The sequence below is a fragment of the Esox lucius genome, chromosome 16 (genome assembly GCF_011004845.1).
Source record: "Esox lucius isolate fEsoLuc1 chromosome 16, fEsoLuc1.pri, whole genome shotgun sequence".
Classification (NCBI taxonomy): domain Eukaryota; kingdom Metazoa; phylum Chordata; class Actinopteri; order Esociformes; family Esocidae; genus Esox; species Esox lucius.
In genome coordinates, this window is record NC_047584.1 from 32,220,531 (window position 1) to 32,234,448 (window position 13,918).

The following is a 13,918-nucleotide window of genomic DNA, read 5'->3' on the forward strand; positions in this document are numbered from 1 at the left end:
TCTTTTGTAAACTGTAAATAACCCCTGTTTTCCATTAATATTATTGGATTTGGTAGATGTTATATTTTCAGGCATTTTAATGTTGTTTGGTGGAGACAGAGAGTTTCTGCTGGGAGAGCAGTGGGCCAGATTCTAACCCACACTGCTTAGATCACACGATCGCCTCAGGCCCTGGATTAAGTGTTACCTGTCAAGAGACCCTTTTCCTTTTCATTACCAGACCAAAGGATTCCTTGGAAATCCAGAAGCCGATGTGTTCTCGTCCCTCAACTGTACCCTGAAGGTGAAAGTGTCTTACAAAGAAGACCTACTGGTCATCAGGAAGAAAGGTAGTTTGGAGTCCCTGTTTGTCACCCCTACAGTGTACGACTTGAAAATAAAACACTCTCCTCTTAGTCCTTTCTTTAACCACTCTCACTTAATCTGGGAATGTACTGTGACGATAATAATTTTTTTTCCTGCCTGACATGTAACCGTGCTCCTCCTTGTGACAATGAACCTGGCCTTCCTGCCTCTCTCACAGGTCATGAATTTACCACTCAGACCCAGAAGACCTTTGTGAGGCTGGGTTTCCGTAAGGCCGGCTCCGGCGTGTACCGTACGGTGGTGTTTGCAGCTGAGGGAACCTCGCTGACAGATGTCCATCGTTTCTGTCAGGATGAGTGTGCCCGCAACACCTGCTGTGACGGCTTCATTCTCAATCAGAACATTCTGGACAGAGGTAAACGTCTTTCACGGGTTTGTAAATATGAGCTCATTGATTATTTAAGAAATGAATACTGTAAATACTAATAAACACTAGTAATATCTACACCAACAAAAACATCACCTGTTGCCAGCCCCTGCTCCACAGACCATATATTCTATGTACTGTCAGTAAAAGCGTCAACTCGCTTTTTGTTAACCCCTAACCCTTTAACCTAACCCCTAAAAGCTGTTTTTACTGTAGCCATCTTGACATCATATATATGAGACTACCCAATTAAAGGCTGACCTTTTCCCCTCCACGCTGCCTGTGTCTGCGTACAGGTGTGATCATGTGTGGGCTCTTCAGCTACCCGGACATATTGCTGTGCAGTGAGACAGACTGGGACATGTCAGGCCTGGCCCCGGCTCACAGGATCTGTGGAGCTGGATTGACCTACAACAAACTGCAGAAACAGTTTGTCTTCAACTTTGGAGGACAGGACTTTGTCATCAGTAAGGACCTCCAGCTCCTAGGCGGTGACTTTCACTTTCAGGGGCTGTTCCCTGGTCTGGGCCTCTGCACTACAAAGCCTGTTCAGTACAGAATCTCTGTATCATTTTATCTTTAGTCTAAGACCAGGCTTACCAACCTCCTGTTTCAGCTGCATGTCAACACGCTCTACTTGATCCACTGTGCTAAAGAACAGAAAAGCTTTCAGGAGAATATTTCTGAATGGCCAGACATTATTTGTCTTTTTCTCTGAGCTAACATTCTGCATTTTTCCTGGTAAACATTGCTGAAGCTTAATTTTCCTGCAACCCCCGGGGTCATTTGTTGTTACCAAGTCTGCTTTATGGTCGATGTGTCTTTCTCACAGCCGATGCGGCTTTGCCAGCTTCGAGCAAAAACAAAACCGACTACCAGGCCACCATTATTGGGTTCCAGGCCATTTACCTCTGGAAAGGTATGATTCACACACATGTTCTTAAGACTTCTGAATGAACATTACGGTATTGTCTTCGCTTAAAGTGACTGCACAGTGTTTTTACATGTCTGTTAAAATATGAGTGAAATTACTATTCTTTGTGTGAACGGCATGGGTGTAACCCAACGACAAAATTATCTTCCCCTTTTTTGCTTGTTAAAACGAATAATCCCCTTTGAGGTTAGATTCTCAAGGGACATTTACTTTCACATCCTTCTCACGTGTTAAAAAAATCCTTACCTCAGAGTCTGACATGACCAACCGTGACAAGACCTCATCAGCCTGCGGCAGTCTTCTCAACCCCCAGGCCACGAATGTCCTTCTGTCAGGTAAGACCCAGTGTGCCCCATGTAGAATCTGGTCCCAATTTAAGATATCTAGTTGGTGTAGTAGCTTGCATCATCCCAAATCCCATTAAATGCAATACTGAACTGTCTTTTCTTTTTCTTACTCTGCAACTCAAACCATATTCCTAGCCCCATTCCTCTACATCAACCTTTTTCCTGTGCCTTTTGAGGTGGTTGAATTTAGACAGTTGAACATCCACATCAGTACATTGGAAAATAATATGATTTTCTTCTTTCTCATCCATAGATGCCGTCAAGGAGACGTTTGTACCCCTGGATGGCAGTGCAGTCGTCGTGGACCCAGAACGGGACATCCCCAGCCTACAGTTCTGGATCTTCAGACACCAGTTCTCTGTGCAGCAGGCTCAGTTGTGGTGTCTGAAACGTAAGCCATACCAGCTTCATCTCCTTTCCTGAAAGATGTATTCACACTGAACATCACCACGCACCGAAATGATTTCCCAGCAATATGATGCCCATCCTCAAGCCTGGCCAGATAAAGCCCTCGGGGGATGCATTCTGGGATGTGTGTTTCAGGCTGCGAGGAGGAGGATCTCTGTCACGCCATCGACGTGAGGGACGAGAGCCCGATGTACTTTGCGTGTGTCCTGTACCCTGACACCCGAGTGTGTGGCTCCTACGATAAACCACTCCGACAGGCCTGCAGCATCCCATTGCCCCAGCAACCTCAGACCACACACATCAAGAAGGGTGGGTCCACACCGCTCCTACAGCAGATCTATATGCAGCTCTGAACGTACACATTATGCCAGGCTGAACAGAGGTTGGCCAGTTTGCCCTGAAGGGAAATTAACGGTTGCTTTAATGAGAGGGCTTTCTATTTAAAAAAAAAAAAAAGTTTATAAATACTTACTGTCACGTCTGTGAAAATAGCCACAGACCTGTTATGAATATACACTAGGTATCATCAAGTAGAAATAACTGACTATATTATAAGCCTCAACTGACCGTGAATGCGCAACGCTTTACAACAACGGATGCTGTTGGAATCCCGGCCTGCGTGTCTCTTAGAAAAGGCCTGTTTTGGCTCTGTTTACCCTAGCGACCGGTTGTCAGGCTGCATTCCACAAAGCAGGGCGGCTGACACTGCGAAGGTCCGTGTCCCAAATGATCCCAGTGAGCTCCGGCCAATGGTAGTGCGGGGCGAAGCGCTCATGGTTCGGTTTGGGAAGCAGCCTGTGCCGTCGTCGTGGACGTGTTTGGATCAGCCTCATCTTCATGACATCACATGAAACAGGCCGTGTCCCAGGTGGCGCTCCGTGGCCTCGTACGCCCGGTCCATATGGTTCTCATTGACAGGGGTGCACTAGGGGGTGGGCTGTGAATTGGGACGCGTAACTTCCAGGGTCAGCGGTTACGTGGTTGACCTGTGTGGTTACGCCTTGATCATGATGGAGACTTTCAACGGTCGAGGTCTCTCTCTCCAGGGTTTCTATTTATTCACTACAGTGAGGACCCCATTCCTCTCCGTACTGGAGATACCTATTGGCGGTTTTTTGTTTTCTTTTGGGCTTGGCTTTGCATTGCCAAGAAGTTAAAAAAATGAATCAAATTAAACCATTGTGCATCTTTTGTTTCTGTTTGTATATTTAATGAATTCCACTGCCAACAGAGCTCTGTTTGGTGCCTTGACGGGTTTGGGGCCTTGACGGGTTTAGTGCCTTGACGGGTTTAGTGCCTTGACGGGTTTAGTGCCTTGAAAGGTTTAGTAACTTGACGGGTTTCGTAACTTGACGGGTTTAGTAACTTGACGGGTTTAGTAACTTGACGGATTTCATAACTTGACGGGTTTAGTAACTTGACGGGTTTAGTAACTTGACGGGTTTAGTAACTTGACGGGTTTAGTAATTTGACGGATTTCATAACTTGACGGGTTTAGTAACTTGACGGGTTTAGTAACTTGACGGGTTGAGTGTTTTGATGGGATTTGTATGTGAGTATATACAATATCGTCTGTGCCGAAGACTGTGGTTTACATACATTTCACAGTACTCCCTGTTGCTTCGTTTTCACGGGCAGCCTGATTCTGACCTTATGGACAAGGGTCGGCATACTTGTTAAGTTGATTGGTCAGAATACCTATGAGTAGGGAAATTGGTTGGCCTGTGTAACCAGCCGAGTGCTCCTTTTAAACCGAGGCCTGTCAGTGATCCACTGGTCACAGCTAACTGGAGTGGGACATCAAGTTATCTGCAGCTCTTTGTGGAACATCTGTTTCCTCTCCAAACCCACCAAGCCCTCTGCCAATTCAACTCAGGACCTCGAACTACTCATCATTATCACAGCAGCAATATACCAGAACAGGGTGTGTTGTGAATTAAAACAGGGTTGCATTTCTCCACGGTGATCTGTGAGTCTGTTGTGTTGAAAACAGCTAGTTAGCTCAACGATCCATTTAGCTGAAGCATAGAATAACAGCAAAAAGTGCCAAACACATTGAAATATTTGTTTGTGGAAAGTATTAGCATGTGACAACAGCTTTGTTTTGATCATAAAACTAGAGAGCGGAATGAATGTGGAACCGCTCACCATCATTGACTTGAAGAGGTCATGTCCGTTCTATTCATTCCAGTAAGGGTTAGAGGCCACCAGGTCAAGCTGCAGACTAACCGGTTGAGGTTTTCTGTGGAACCAGTGACTTTGTGAGAGATCATTATGAAAACCCCTTTGGTATCTGCTGGAAGAATACCCTGCATCAAAACTGTCAGAGACACATTATTACACAAACATACATTAAGTCAAACACACACACACACACACTACTTTCTAACAGCAAAATAAACCTGTTGTAAATGGTGGTTATTTCTTCCTTGTAAATTTCAACAACAGATGTACCACAAGCAAGCCCTGCCAGAAGCTTTATTTCGATTGGCTGAAATGGCAATAAAATATATTACTCCCAAGGCTTTTCAGAAACTCAGGAGCAGAAGATCATGCTCAGTTTGTAACCAATCTGTACACGCTCCCAAAGCTTCTTCTAATTAATACCATTATGATTATAACTCTCAAAAGCTGACATCTCCCCTCTCAAGTCTCGCTACAGCGAGAAGTTAGAGTTTCTGTTATGACAGCTGAATGTAATCTCTGCAGCTCTTAAAGAAGCCTGCTTTGATTACAGTCAGCGTTAAGTGTGTTTGTGTGTGTGGTTCCATTTGAATTCCTTTGCTTTATGACTTTGCTTCTGCCTGTGTCATTATCTCAGAACCTACCTAGACTGACAGCACAGTAATTGACTCTACCTGGACTGACAGATCAATAACTTTCTCAATCTGGACTGACAGATCAATAACTCTCTCTACCTGGACTGACAGATCAATAACTCTCTCTACCTGGACTGACAGATCAATAACTCTCTCTGTCTGGACTGACTTAGTTCCTACCACTGGAGGATCTCTCTCCACTTCTTTAGGAACATATTTTAAGTCTAAACACCAGGGAGTGAAGAGCTGCTTGAGAGAGAGTTGAAAACATTCCAGGAATACAAAAGGCCTGGTTTTCCAAACAATTGTATTCTTGTTTTAGTTTGATAATGATAGTGGATCACCTCTGACAGAGCCTGGATGTATCCCCTATCACTAGGGCCTGGATGTGTCCCCTATCACTAGGGCCTGGATGTGTCCCCTATCACTAGGGCCTGGATGTGTCCCCTATCACTAGGGCCTGGATGTATCCCCTATCACTAGGGCCTGGATGTGTCCCCTATCACTAGGGCCTGGATGTGTCCCCTATCACTAGGGCCTGGATGTGTCCCCTATCACTAGGGCCTGGATGTGTCCCCTATCACTAGGGCCTGGATGTGTCCCCTATCACCAGGGCCTGGATGTGTCCCCTATCACTAGGGCCTGGATGTGTCCCCTATCACCAGGGCCTGGATGTGTCCCCTATCACTAGGGCCTGGATGTGTCCCCTATCACTAGGACCTGGATGTGTCCCCTATCACTAGGGCCTGGATGTATCCCCTATCACTAGGGCCTGGATGTGTCCCCTATCACTAGGGCCTGGATGTGTCCCCTATCACTAGGGCCTGGATGTGTCCCCTATCACCAGGGCCTGGATGTGTCCCCTATCACTAGGGCCTGGATGTGTCCCCTATCACCAGGGCCTGGATGTGTCCCCTATCACTAGGGCCTGGATGTGTCCCCTATCACTAGGACCTGGATGTGTCCCCTATCACTAGGGCCTGGATGTATCCCCTATCACCAGGGCCTGGATGTGTCCCCTATCACTAGGGCCTGGATGTATCCCCTATCACTAGGGCCTGGATGTGTCCGCTATCACTAGGGCCTGGATGTATCCCCTATCACCAGGGCCTGGATGTATCTCCTATCACCAGGGCCTGAGCAGAACCGCTGGAGATCAGGCATAATAATTGCCATGCTCTCATTCCCCCTCTTCATCACTCTATCTTTCTTCCTCACGCTCATTCTCTCTCTCTTATTTACTTTCTCCCCCCTCCATATTTCTCTCCTTCCCTCCCTGTCTTATTAACTCCCTCCCCTTTCTCACAATCTCTCCATCTCTCTGTCATTCTCTTGCTCTTTTTTAACTGTGTTTTCATCTTTCTCTAAGCTGTGGAATTTAGATAAATACATTTTAAAAGGACATCGGATTGAGGGAAATCTTTCCTAAAATCCCCAGCCTAGTCTTGGTAATGCTTTTAAAAAAATAATTATTGTCTGTGTAATAAATCTTATTCAAGTAACTCAAATATATTCTTAATCCATTATTTTCATGAATAAGCATTCTGTTTAATCATGTGGCCATTTAAAGACAACATTTGAATATATCTATATACTCAGCCCTCATTGGCTAAAAACAGGATCTAGAGTGCCCCCCTTGTGCAGATGAATGGTTTTTGGTCCAATGTGTGCCAAAATTCCATCCACCCTAAACAGATTGCGATTCCAGGCATTCATTTTGAATTAAAGGTTCTTTACAAATAAAATTATCAACAGTGTGTTAACTGCGTTAATGTGAATCTAACCAATCACAATATAAATTCGCTAATTATTTATATTCTAAATGTTATTTTACTCAGATGTTTAGGCTCAGAACAAAACCCATCGGTTTCTGGGACCAATCATATGGTTTCTGAGTTTTCTGTGATCTATAAAAAGTATTGGAGGAGCTCAGATTCAGACTCCTAGCAGAGAGAAAACCAAAGTCAGTGGGTGTGGCGTTTGGCAGGAGCAAGAAGTTTGGGTAACCAAGCAACATACTGAACAATTTTCACAGCAACCTGCGCTGTGTTGTTATGACAGGCAGGTTTTCGGTACAGAACCAGCCAGCAGGACCAGAATCCTCAGCCTTATGGTGATAATTGTTGGGCTTAATTGGTCAGTAGAAAGCTCTCCAAAACTGCTTCATGCTCTATGAAACGCGTCCAAGTAGCAAGCCTTGATTTGCTCATATGCGTGTCATCAAATGCTCATTTCCTCTCATTAAAAGGTTCTGTGTTGTTGACATCTGACATCTCCAGACAGGAACGAGCTCTCTCTGTACATCCTGTACTTCAAGGGCACAGCCAGATTCCCTCATAACCAGTCGTGGCCCAAATGGCTTCCCATTCAGTCTACTTCTTATGACCAGTAGTGGAATATCTGGGTAATAGGATGCCATTTGAGCCACAGACCAAGAGCTGGTAACACTGGCTGGTGCTCTGTGCTGTATCCTGACCTGAGTCATGCCGGTAAGATAAACACTGAACCCAGACAGTGTCCAGGACAGACAAAGAGTACTGCATTGTTCTCTCTGTTGGTGGAAACTGATGTGGCGAGCTGGAGTTGATCGCCCCAAGTTGATTCGCTTTTGTGTTGTAAGGTGCTGCGGAAGCAGATCGAGCATCCATTTTGGTTAACTTATATAATACAGACTTGTGTGATTGGTCCGATGTTCGGTTAAGTTCCGAGCCGTGAGCTCCACACTCCTTCTTGGGGAATTATCAGAACGTCTGAGGGCCAAGTCTCCCCTCCTGAAAGTTGCTGACACCTGCATAAATTGGGATTTGTTGACCTGCTTTTTTTTGACATGACAGATCTTTGGCACCAATCATGTTAACATAGTGTGTCAAAAACAGGAACGTTGTAGGTGGTTTGTCTGTGTGATGCTGTCTGGTGCTTTCACTTGTTAGTGGGTTGTGTATGTTGTTGTGTGTCGCTGAAGTGCTTGTTAAACTGAACTTCTTTCTCTGGCTTGACTTTTCCCACAACTATAAAGTTATTTTAGACTAAAGTGGGCACATGGTTTTCCTTCAGAATTTTTTTGTCTTTGTATTTCAACAGCTTGTGTGTGTGTTGTTGTTCTGTCTGTATGTTTGTTTTAAAGTTAATCTCACTGGTAGCGTGGAGAGTTTCTACAGCCGCATTCCCTTTAAGAAGATGGTGTCCTATTCTGTCCGCAGCCGAGTCAACCTGAGTGCCAAGCCTATCACAGAGGGGTAAGTGTGACCTGGTCCCACTTCCGGTTTTAGTACCACTAATGTCTACACAACTCACTGCTACCACTATCAGTACAAAATCTATGTTTACCCCAATTAAAAGTTAAACAAGCAAGCACACATTTTCTTCAGGAAATTAATTTCATGATAATGACATGAAATGTTTGGAAAAAAACATCTGCTTGCTTTGTACCAGTTTCCGTGAATGTGAAAGAAGATGCGATGAAGACCACTGCTGTCGTGGAATTGGATATGTCAGGGACACCCAGTCACCTGGTCAGTTCCTCATCCAGTCAAAATATTTCTTAAGAAGGTTTCACAGTGGCGACAGATTATTTAAACAAAGTTCAAAAGAGGCAACCCACGAGAGAAAAACATTCACTCCCTCACTTCATCCATTCATCCATCTGTTCTTTCACCCCCCCCATTTTTTCATCCATCCATCCAGGATCAGACATCCTCTGTCTGACTCTGAACAGCTTTGGCATCCAGACATGTGGTGAAGGAGAGCAGACCACCTGGAGAGTCCAGGACTGCAGCCCCTCCAAAGTAGAAGCCGGAGTATACCCGCTGGGCTGGTACGAGAAACCAGGTGTGTACAGAACTGGGTGTTCGGGGGGGGATCACCCCCGCAGGGAAAAGGATTACACTATTAAAGGAATTGGGTGTCATTTGGAAGACCGACGTAGTTAGAGTTGTTCAGCGAGTGAGCAGGAAACACATCTGGCCGACACCTTGGGCAACACCACTCAGTGTTTGATGTCTTGATGTTACTTCCTCATCTGGAAATAGTGACAGCAGAGTCGTCCTGGAAACAATCTTTGAGTCCAGGACTCCGGTCAAATGTTGTGGACTAAATAGTGGCTAGAGTTTATTTGAGAGTGGGAAAAGTAATGCCTTAAGTATTAAGGGAATATTCAGATTTTTGTGCGGGTGTATAAATAAAAAAATTTAATAAAAAGAGACCAAAATGTCAGACATCATTTAAAAGCCAGAACAAATTGTGGCCTCAGCAGTCTTTACCTGGTGACATCATAGAAACTTTGAAGTTAGCTCAACCATTGTTTTGATAGTTTTTATACACATTCAGCTGCATAAATCAGTGAGCTACTTCTCTCTCTCTCTCTGCCACCCAAATGGCAGGCTAACACAGAGCACTACTTTTTGTCCACATCACGTGAGGTTCTGGTGAAAAGTGGTGCATTTCGGTCCACTTCCAATATGATTGGTGCCAGGCCCAGTGAGGGACCAGCTGATTGTCATTTATCACTGAGGAATTGCTTACGCAAATGTTTTAGGGAAATATTTTCTCTCTTTCCCCTCAGTGAATCAGTGGACTAGGTCTCCTAGACTGTGCCCGCGTTTCCAACTACGTGCTCCTTCAAGGAATGGTGAGAATCAGAGCTTGTTAAACTGTTAACGTATATTTCCACCTCCGAAGTTATTCCACCTCAGAAGGATATTCCACCTCAGAAGGATATTCAGTAGTTGGCTTCTCCAATACACAGCCAAGTGTGTCCATTCCTAAAGTGTGTCACCCCTCGGTAAATGGTTAAATATATAAAACACACGTCAGCCTTAATGTCTATAATTGTCTGCCTCCCAAATTACAGTCCAATTCTATTGAGTTCACTATCTTTAACCAGGAAGTAGTGAACCAAAGGGTTTAGGGAGCTGTTTGGGAAGAACCCGTCTCACGTTGGTGTAGGTTCAAAGGTTACCCCCCCTGTGGAAGAGACAGACTCACTTCTAGTCGTCTGTGAGCTTTCTTTGTGCTGACAGGCTTAGGTTTTTACGAGGCCCTGTGTTTTCCACTTTAATCATACACACTTCCTCCATAACCTCGGGTAACAACCGTAAGCCCGGCCAAGACGTGGAGAGGAAAGCTGACTGCAACGTTTTGAACAACACCTATTAGTGTCTAGTTCACTTGATAGAGTCCTAATAGATGCTCAGAGAGCCCTGTCGTTTTGTCATTAAAGTTCAATTCAGAAGACCGCCTGTTCCCAGTTAGTACATTACTTTTGAAACGAAAGCAATTGACTCCTGGCAATGATGATGTGTGGGTTTGTAGTATCTCTCTCTCTCTGTGTTTGACCCCTGGGGATGATGATGATGTGTGGGTTTGTAGTATCTCTCTCTCTCTGTGTTTGACCCCTGGGGATGATGATGATGTGGGTTTGTATCCCTCTTTCTGTGTTTGACCCCTGGGGATGATGATGATGTGTGGGTTTGTAGTTTCTCTCTCTCTCTCTGTTTGACCCCTGGGGATGATGATGATGTGTGGGTTTGTAGTATCTCTCTCTCTCTGTGTTTGACCCCTGGGGACGATGATGATGTGGGTTTGTATCCCTCTTTCTGTGTTTGACCTCTGGGGATGATGATGATGTGTGGGTTTGTAGTTTCTCTCTCTCTCTGTGTTTGACCCCTGGGGATGATGATGATGTGTGGGTTTGTAGTATCTCTCTCTCTCTCTCTCTCTGTGTTTGACCCCTGGGGATGATGATGATGTGTGGGTTTGTAGTATCTCTCTCTCTCTCTGTGTTTGACAGTGAGTTTGACTCAGTGGAGACTTCTGGATGAGTCTTCTACTCTGGTGGATTCTTCAGTCTCCTCGTTCGACGTCATCCACATTAGTAAAGACATCGCTGCAGACTTGGACCGAACAAAGTCCTGGTGTCTGTCCGGTGAGAACCTCTCTGTCACCTGAGTCTGGTCTAGTGGTCAAAGGTCGCCACTCTGGAACACAAACGTCCCTAGGCTACACGGGGGTTACACCCTGCCTTGACCTCTCCCGTCTGTGTCCTGTCCAGGCTACGTGCCTCTGGCTCATTCCTCCTGTCAATCTAACTGTCTGTGTGTCTCAGAATGTGAGCAGGAGGAGTCCTGTGTGTCCGTGTCAGTGGAGAGGACCGACTCGGCTGTCCGCTGCGTTCTTTACCCAGAAACCCTGGCCTGTGCCCCCTCCTCCGCCTCCGGAGGTCAGGACTGCCGTCTGGTCATCAGAGAGCCAGCCCTCCTGGTCTACCGCCGCAAAGGTAGAGATACACGTGTTAGAATAGTTCACATTCTATTCTAAATCTTTGATGAGCGACAGGATCTGTGACTGTGTCATAGCTGTCGCCTAATTCCTACTGTGATGTTTGTCCTGTGATCTCTGGTTCAGAAGAAGCCCGCTAGGGTCCCATTTGAGACTCATATGTGTGTTGTCAGTTCTGGACTCGCTGTGAACTATGTGGTTATTTGTCTTTGGTGGTCCAGAGCTGAGGACAGAGTTGACGTCGGTGTTCATCCCAGCACACGGTACCCTCCAGGGAGTCGCCACGACAACGCCTCTCGGCCCCTCCTTGAAAACAGTCAGCCAGTTTTTGGGGGTCCCGTACGCACGTCCGCCAGTCGGAGCCCTCCGTTTCGCTGCGCCGAAGCCTGCGGAATGGACTGCCACTTGGGATGCTACTGTTGCCAGGTAACCAATCACTCCACAGAGCAATGAGGGCTTTCATGTTGGTTTCTGAAGGCAGGTGCTTGTAGCTGTTAGACGATATTTGTGTGTCTGCCTTTTGCGACACCACGGTGTGTTCCGAATGTTGATTATCCCACTGACTTGTGTAATCCTTCATTTTGGGGGGTTTTCCCAGTGTGTCTGTGGGTGTCTGTGTGTGTGTGTCACTGTGTGTGTCAGTGTGTGAGTCTGGTAATAATACGAACGCAGGATCTGTCTGGTTGTATTTGTTAGCTGTGTGTGACTCAACCCGCTGCTGTGCTCTTGTGTCAAAACCACAACTGGTCTAATCAGAATGTTGGATGTTTTTCTGTGGTAGACCAGGTTGCTTGCAGCCTGGAGACATGAACTCCTCGTCCACCAGCGAGGACTGTCTGTACCTGAACGTCTTTGTCCCAGCTGGCACCGTAAGTCACCGCTTAGCCATGTTAACCGGAGCTTAGTAGCACCCATAAACCCTATTGTCCACCCGTAGATGGCGTGGGGGGGGGGGTAAAGGGACCGTGGGGGGGCTACAGAAGGTGTGGTGGAACACAGTGTGCGCATGGGTGGGTACAGAGAGCGTGCAGAGAGGAACAGAGAGCATGCAGGGAGGAACAGAGAGCGCGGGGGGGGGGAACAGAGAGCGCGGGGGGGGGGGGCAGAGAGCATGCAGGGGGGAACAGAGAGCGCGGGGGGGAACAGAGAGCGCGGGGGGAACAGAGAGCGCGGGGGAACAGAGAGCGCGGGGGAACAGAGAGCGCGGGGGCATCCCACGCATAGCAATGACATTTCCATTGTTTGGGTTGAGTTGATGTTTTGACTGGACTTTTGACATCACACAAACAGCCATTACTGCCTGAATCCAACATCTAATTCCTTTAACTATACCACTGACGAGCTGTCCTTGTCTTGGCTGTGGCAGAGGGGGGGGGCAGCAGTCCTGGTCTTCTTCCACAACCCGTCTGGAGCCGACGGATCACCCCTGTTGGACGGATCCTACCTGGCTGCCATCGGCAACATTGTCGTGGTTACCGTCAACACCAGGGTGGCCTCGTTTGGATTCCTCAGCACAGGTGCTGCCTCCATATTTCACCGTTTTACCATGAACTCCATCAGGGAGGCAGAGAGTCAGAGCGGAAGAGTGAGAGAGAGAGAGAGAGAGAGAGAGAGAGGTTGAGGTTAGTAGAGAGGTAGAGGGAGAGAGAGAGGTTGAGGTAGAGCGAGGTAGAGAGGTTGAGGGAGAGAGAGAGGTTGAGGGAGAGGTTGAGGGAGAGCGAGGTAGAGAGGTTGAGGGGGAGAGAGAGGTTGAGGGAGAGGTTGAGGGAGAGCGAGGTAGAGAGGTTGAGGGAGAGAGAGAGGTTGAGGGAGAGCGAGGTAGAGAGGTTGAGGGAGAGAGAGAAGTTGAGGGAGAGCGAGGTAGAGAGGTTGAGGGAGAGAGAGGTTGAGGGAGAGCGAGGTAGAGAGGTTGAGGGAGAGAGAGAAGTTGAGGGAGAGCGAGGTAGAGAGGTTGAGGGAGAGAGAGAGGTTGAGGGAGAGCGAGGTAGAGAGGTTGAGGGAGAGCGAGAGGTTGAGGGAGAGCGAGGTAGAGAGGTTGAGGGAGAGAGAGAGGTTGAGGGAGAGCGAGGTAGAGAGGTTGAGGGAGAGAGAGAGGTTGAGGGAGAGCGAGGTAGAGAGGTTGAGGGAGAGCGAGGTAGAGAGGTTGAGGGAGAGAGAGAGTTTGAGGGAGAGCGAGGTAGAGAGGTTGAGGGAGAGCGAGGTAGAGAGGTTGAGGGAGAGAGAGAGTTTGAGGGAGGGGTAGAGGAGAGAGAAAAGCTGAGCTCTGCTGAAGTTGTATGTTCAGTATATCAGTGATGATGTGGCACTAAGGAGTGACGCTCCGTATCCAGCCAGTCAACCACAGAATGCAGCTGGCACACACACACACACACGCGCACACACACGCACACGTTCACGCGCA

General features: G+C 47.0%; 1 protein-coding gene across 1 annotated transcript in view; it reads left to right on the forward strand.

The window, feature by feature from the left end:
• tg (thyroglobulin) overlaps positions 1-13,918 on the forward strand; it is a 44,408-nt gene that overhangs the window by 16,103 nt on the left and 14,387 nt on the right. Inside the window, exons 27-42 of the mRNA XM_029113464.2 lie at positions 221-329; positions 524-721; positions 1,030-1,200; positions 1,566-1,652; positions 1,919-2,002; positions 2,268-2,405; positions 2,558-2,731; positions 8,366-8,477; positions 8,674-8,753; positions 8,926-9,069; positions 9,803-9,868; positions 11,030-11,164; positions 11,345-11,515; positions 11,739-11,943; positions 12,299-12,386; positions 12,884-13,034. Of these exons, the coding sequence (XP_028969297.2) occupies positions 221-329; positions 524-721; positions 1,030-1,200; positions 1,566-1,652; positions 1,919-2,002; positions 2,268-2,405; positions 2,558-2,731; positions 8,366-8,477; positions 8,674-8,753; positions 8,926-9,069; positions 9,803-9,868; positions 11,030-11,164; positions 11,345-11,515; positions 11,739-11,943; positions 12,299-12,386; positions 12,884-13,034 (2,113 nt within the window). The remainder of the gene's footprint in view (positions 1-220; positions 330-523; positions 722-1,029; positions 1,201-1,565; positions 1,653-1,918; positions 2,003-2,267; positions 2,406-2,557; positions 2,732-8,365; positions 8,478-8,673; positions 8,754-8,925; positions 9,070-9,802; positions 9,869-11,029; positions 11,165-11,344; positions 11,516-11,738; positions 11,944-12,298; positions 12,387-12,883; positions 13,035-13,918) is intronic.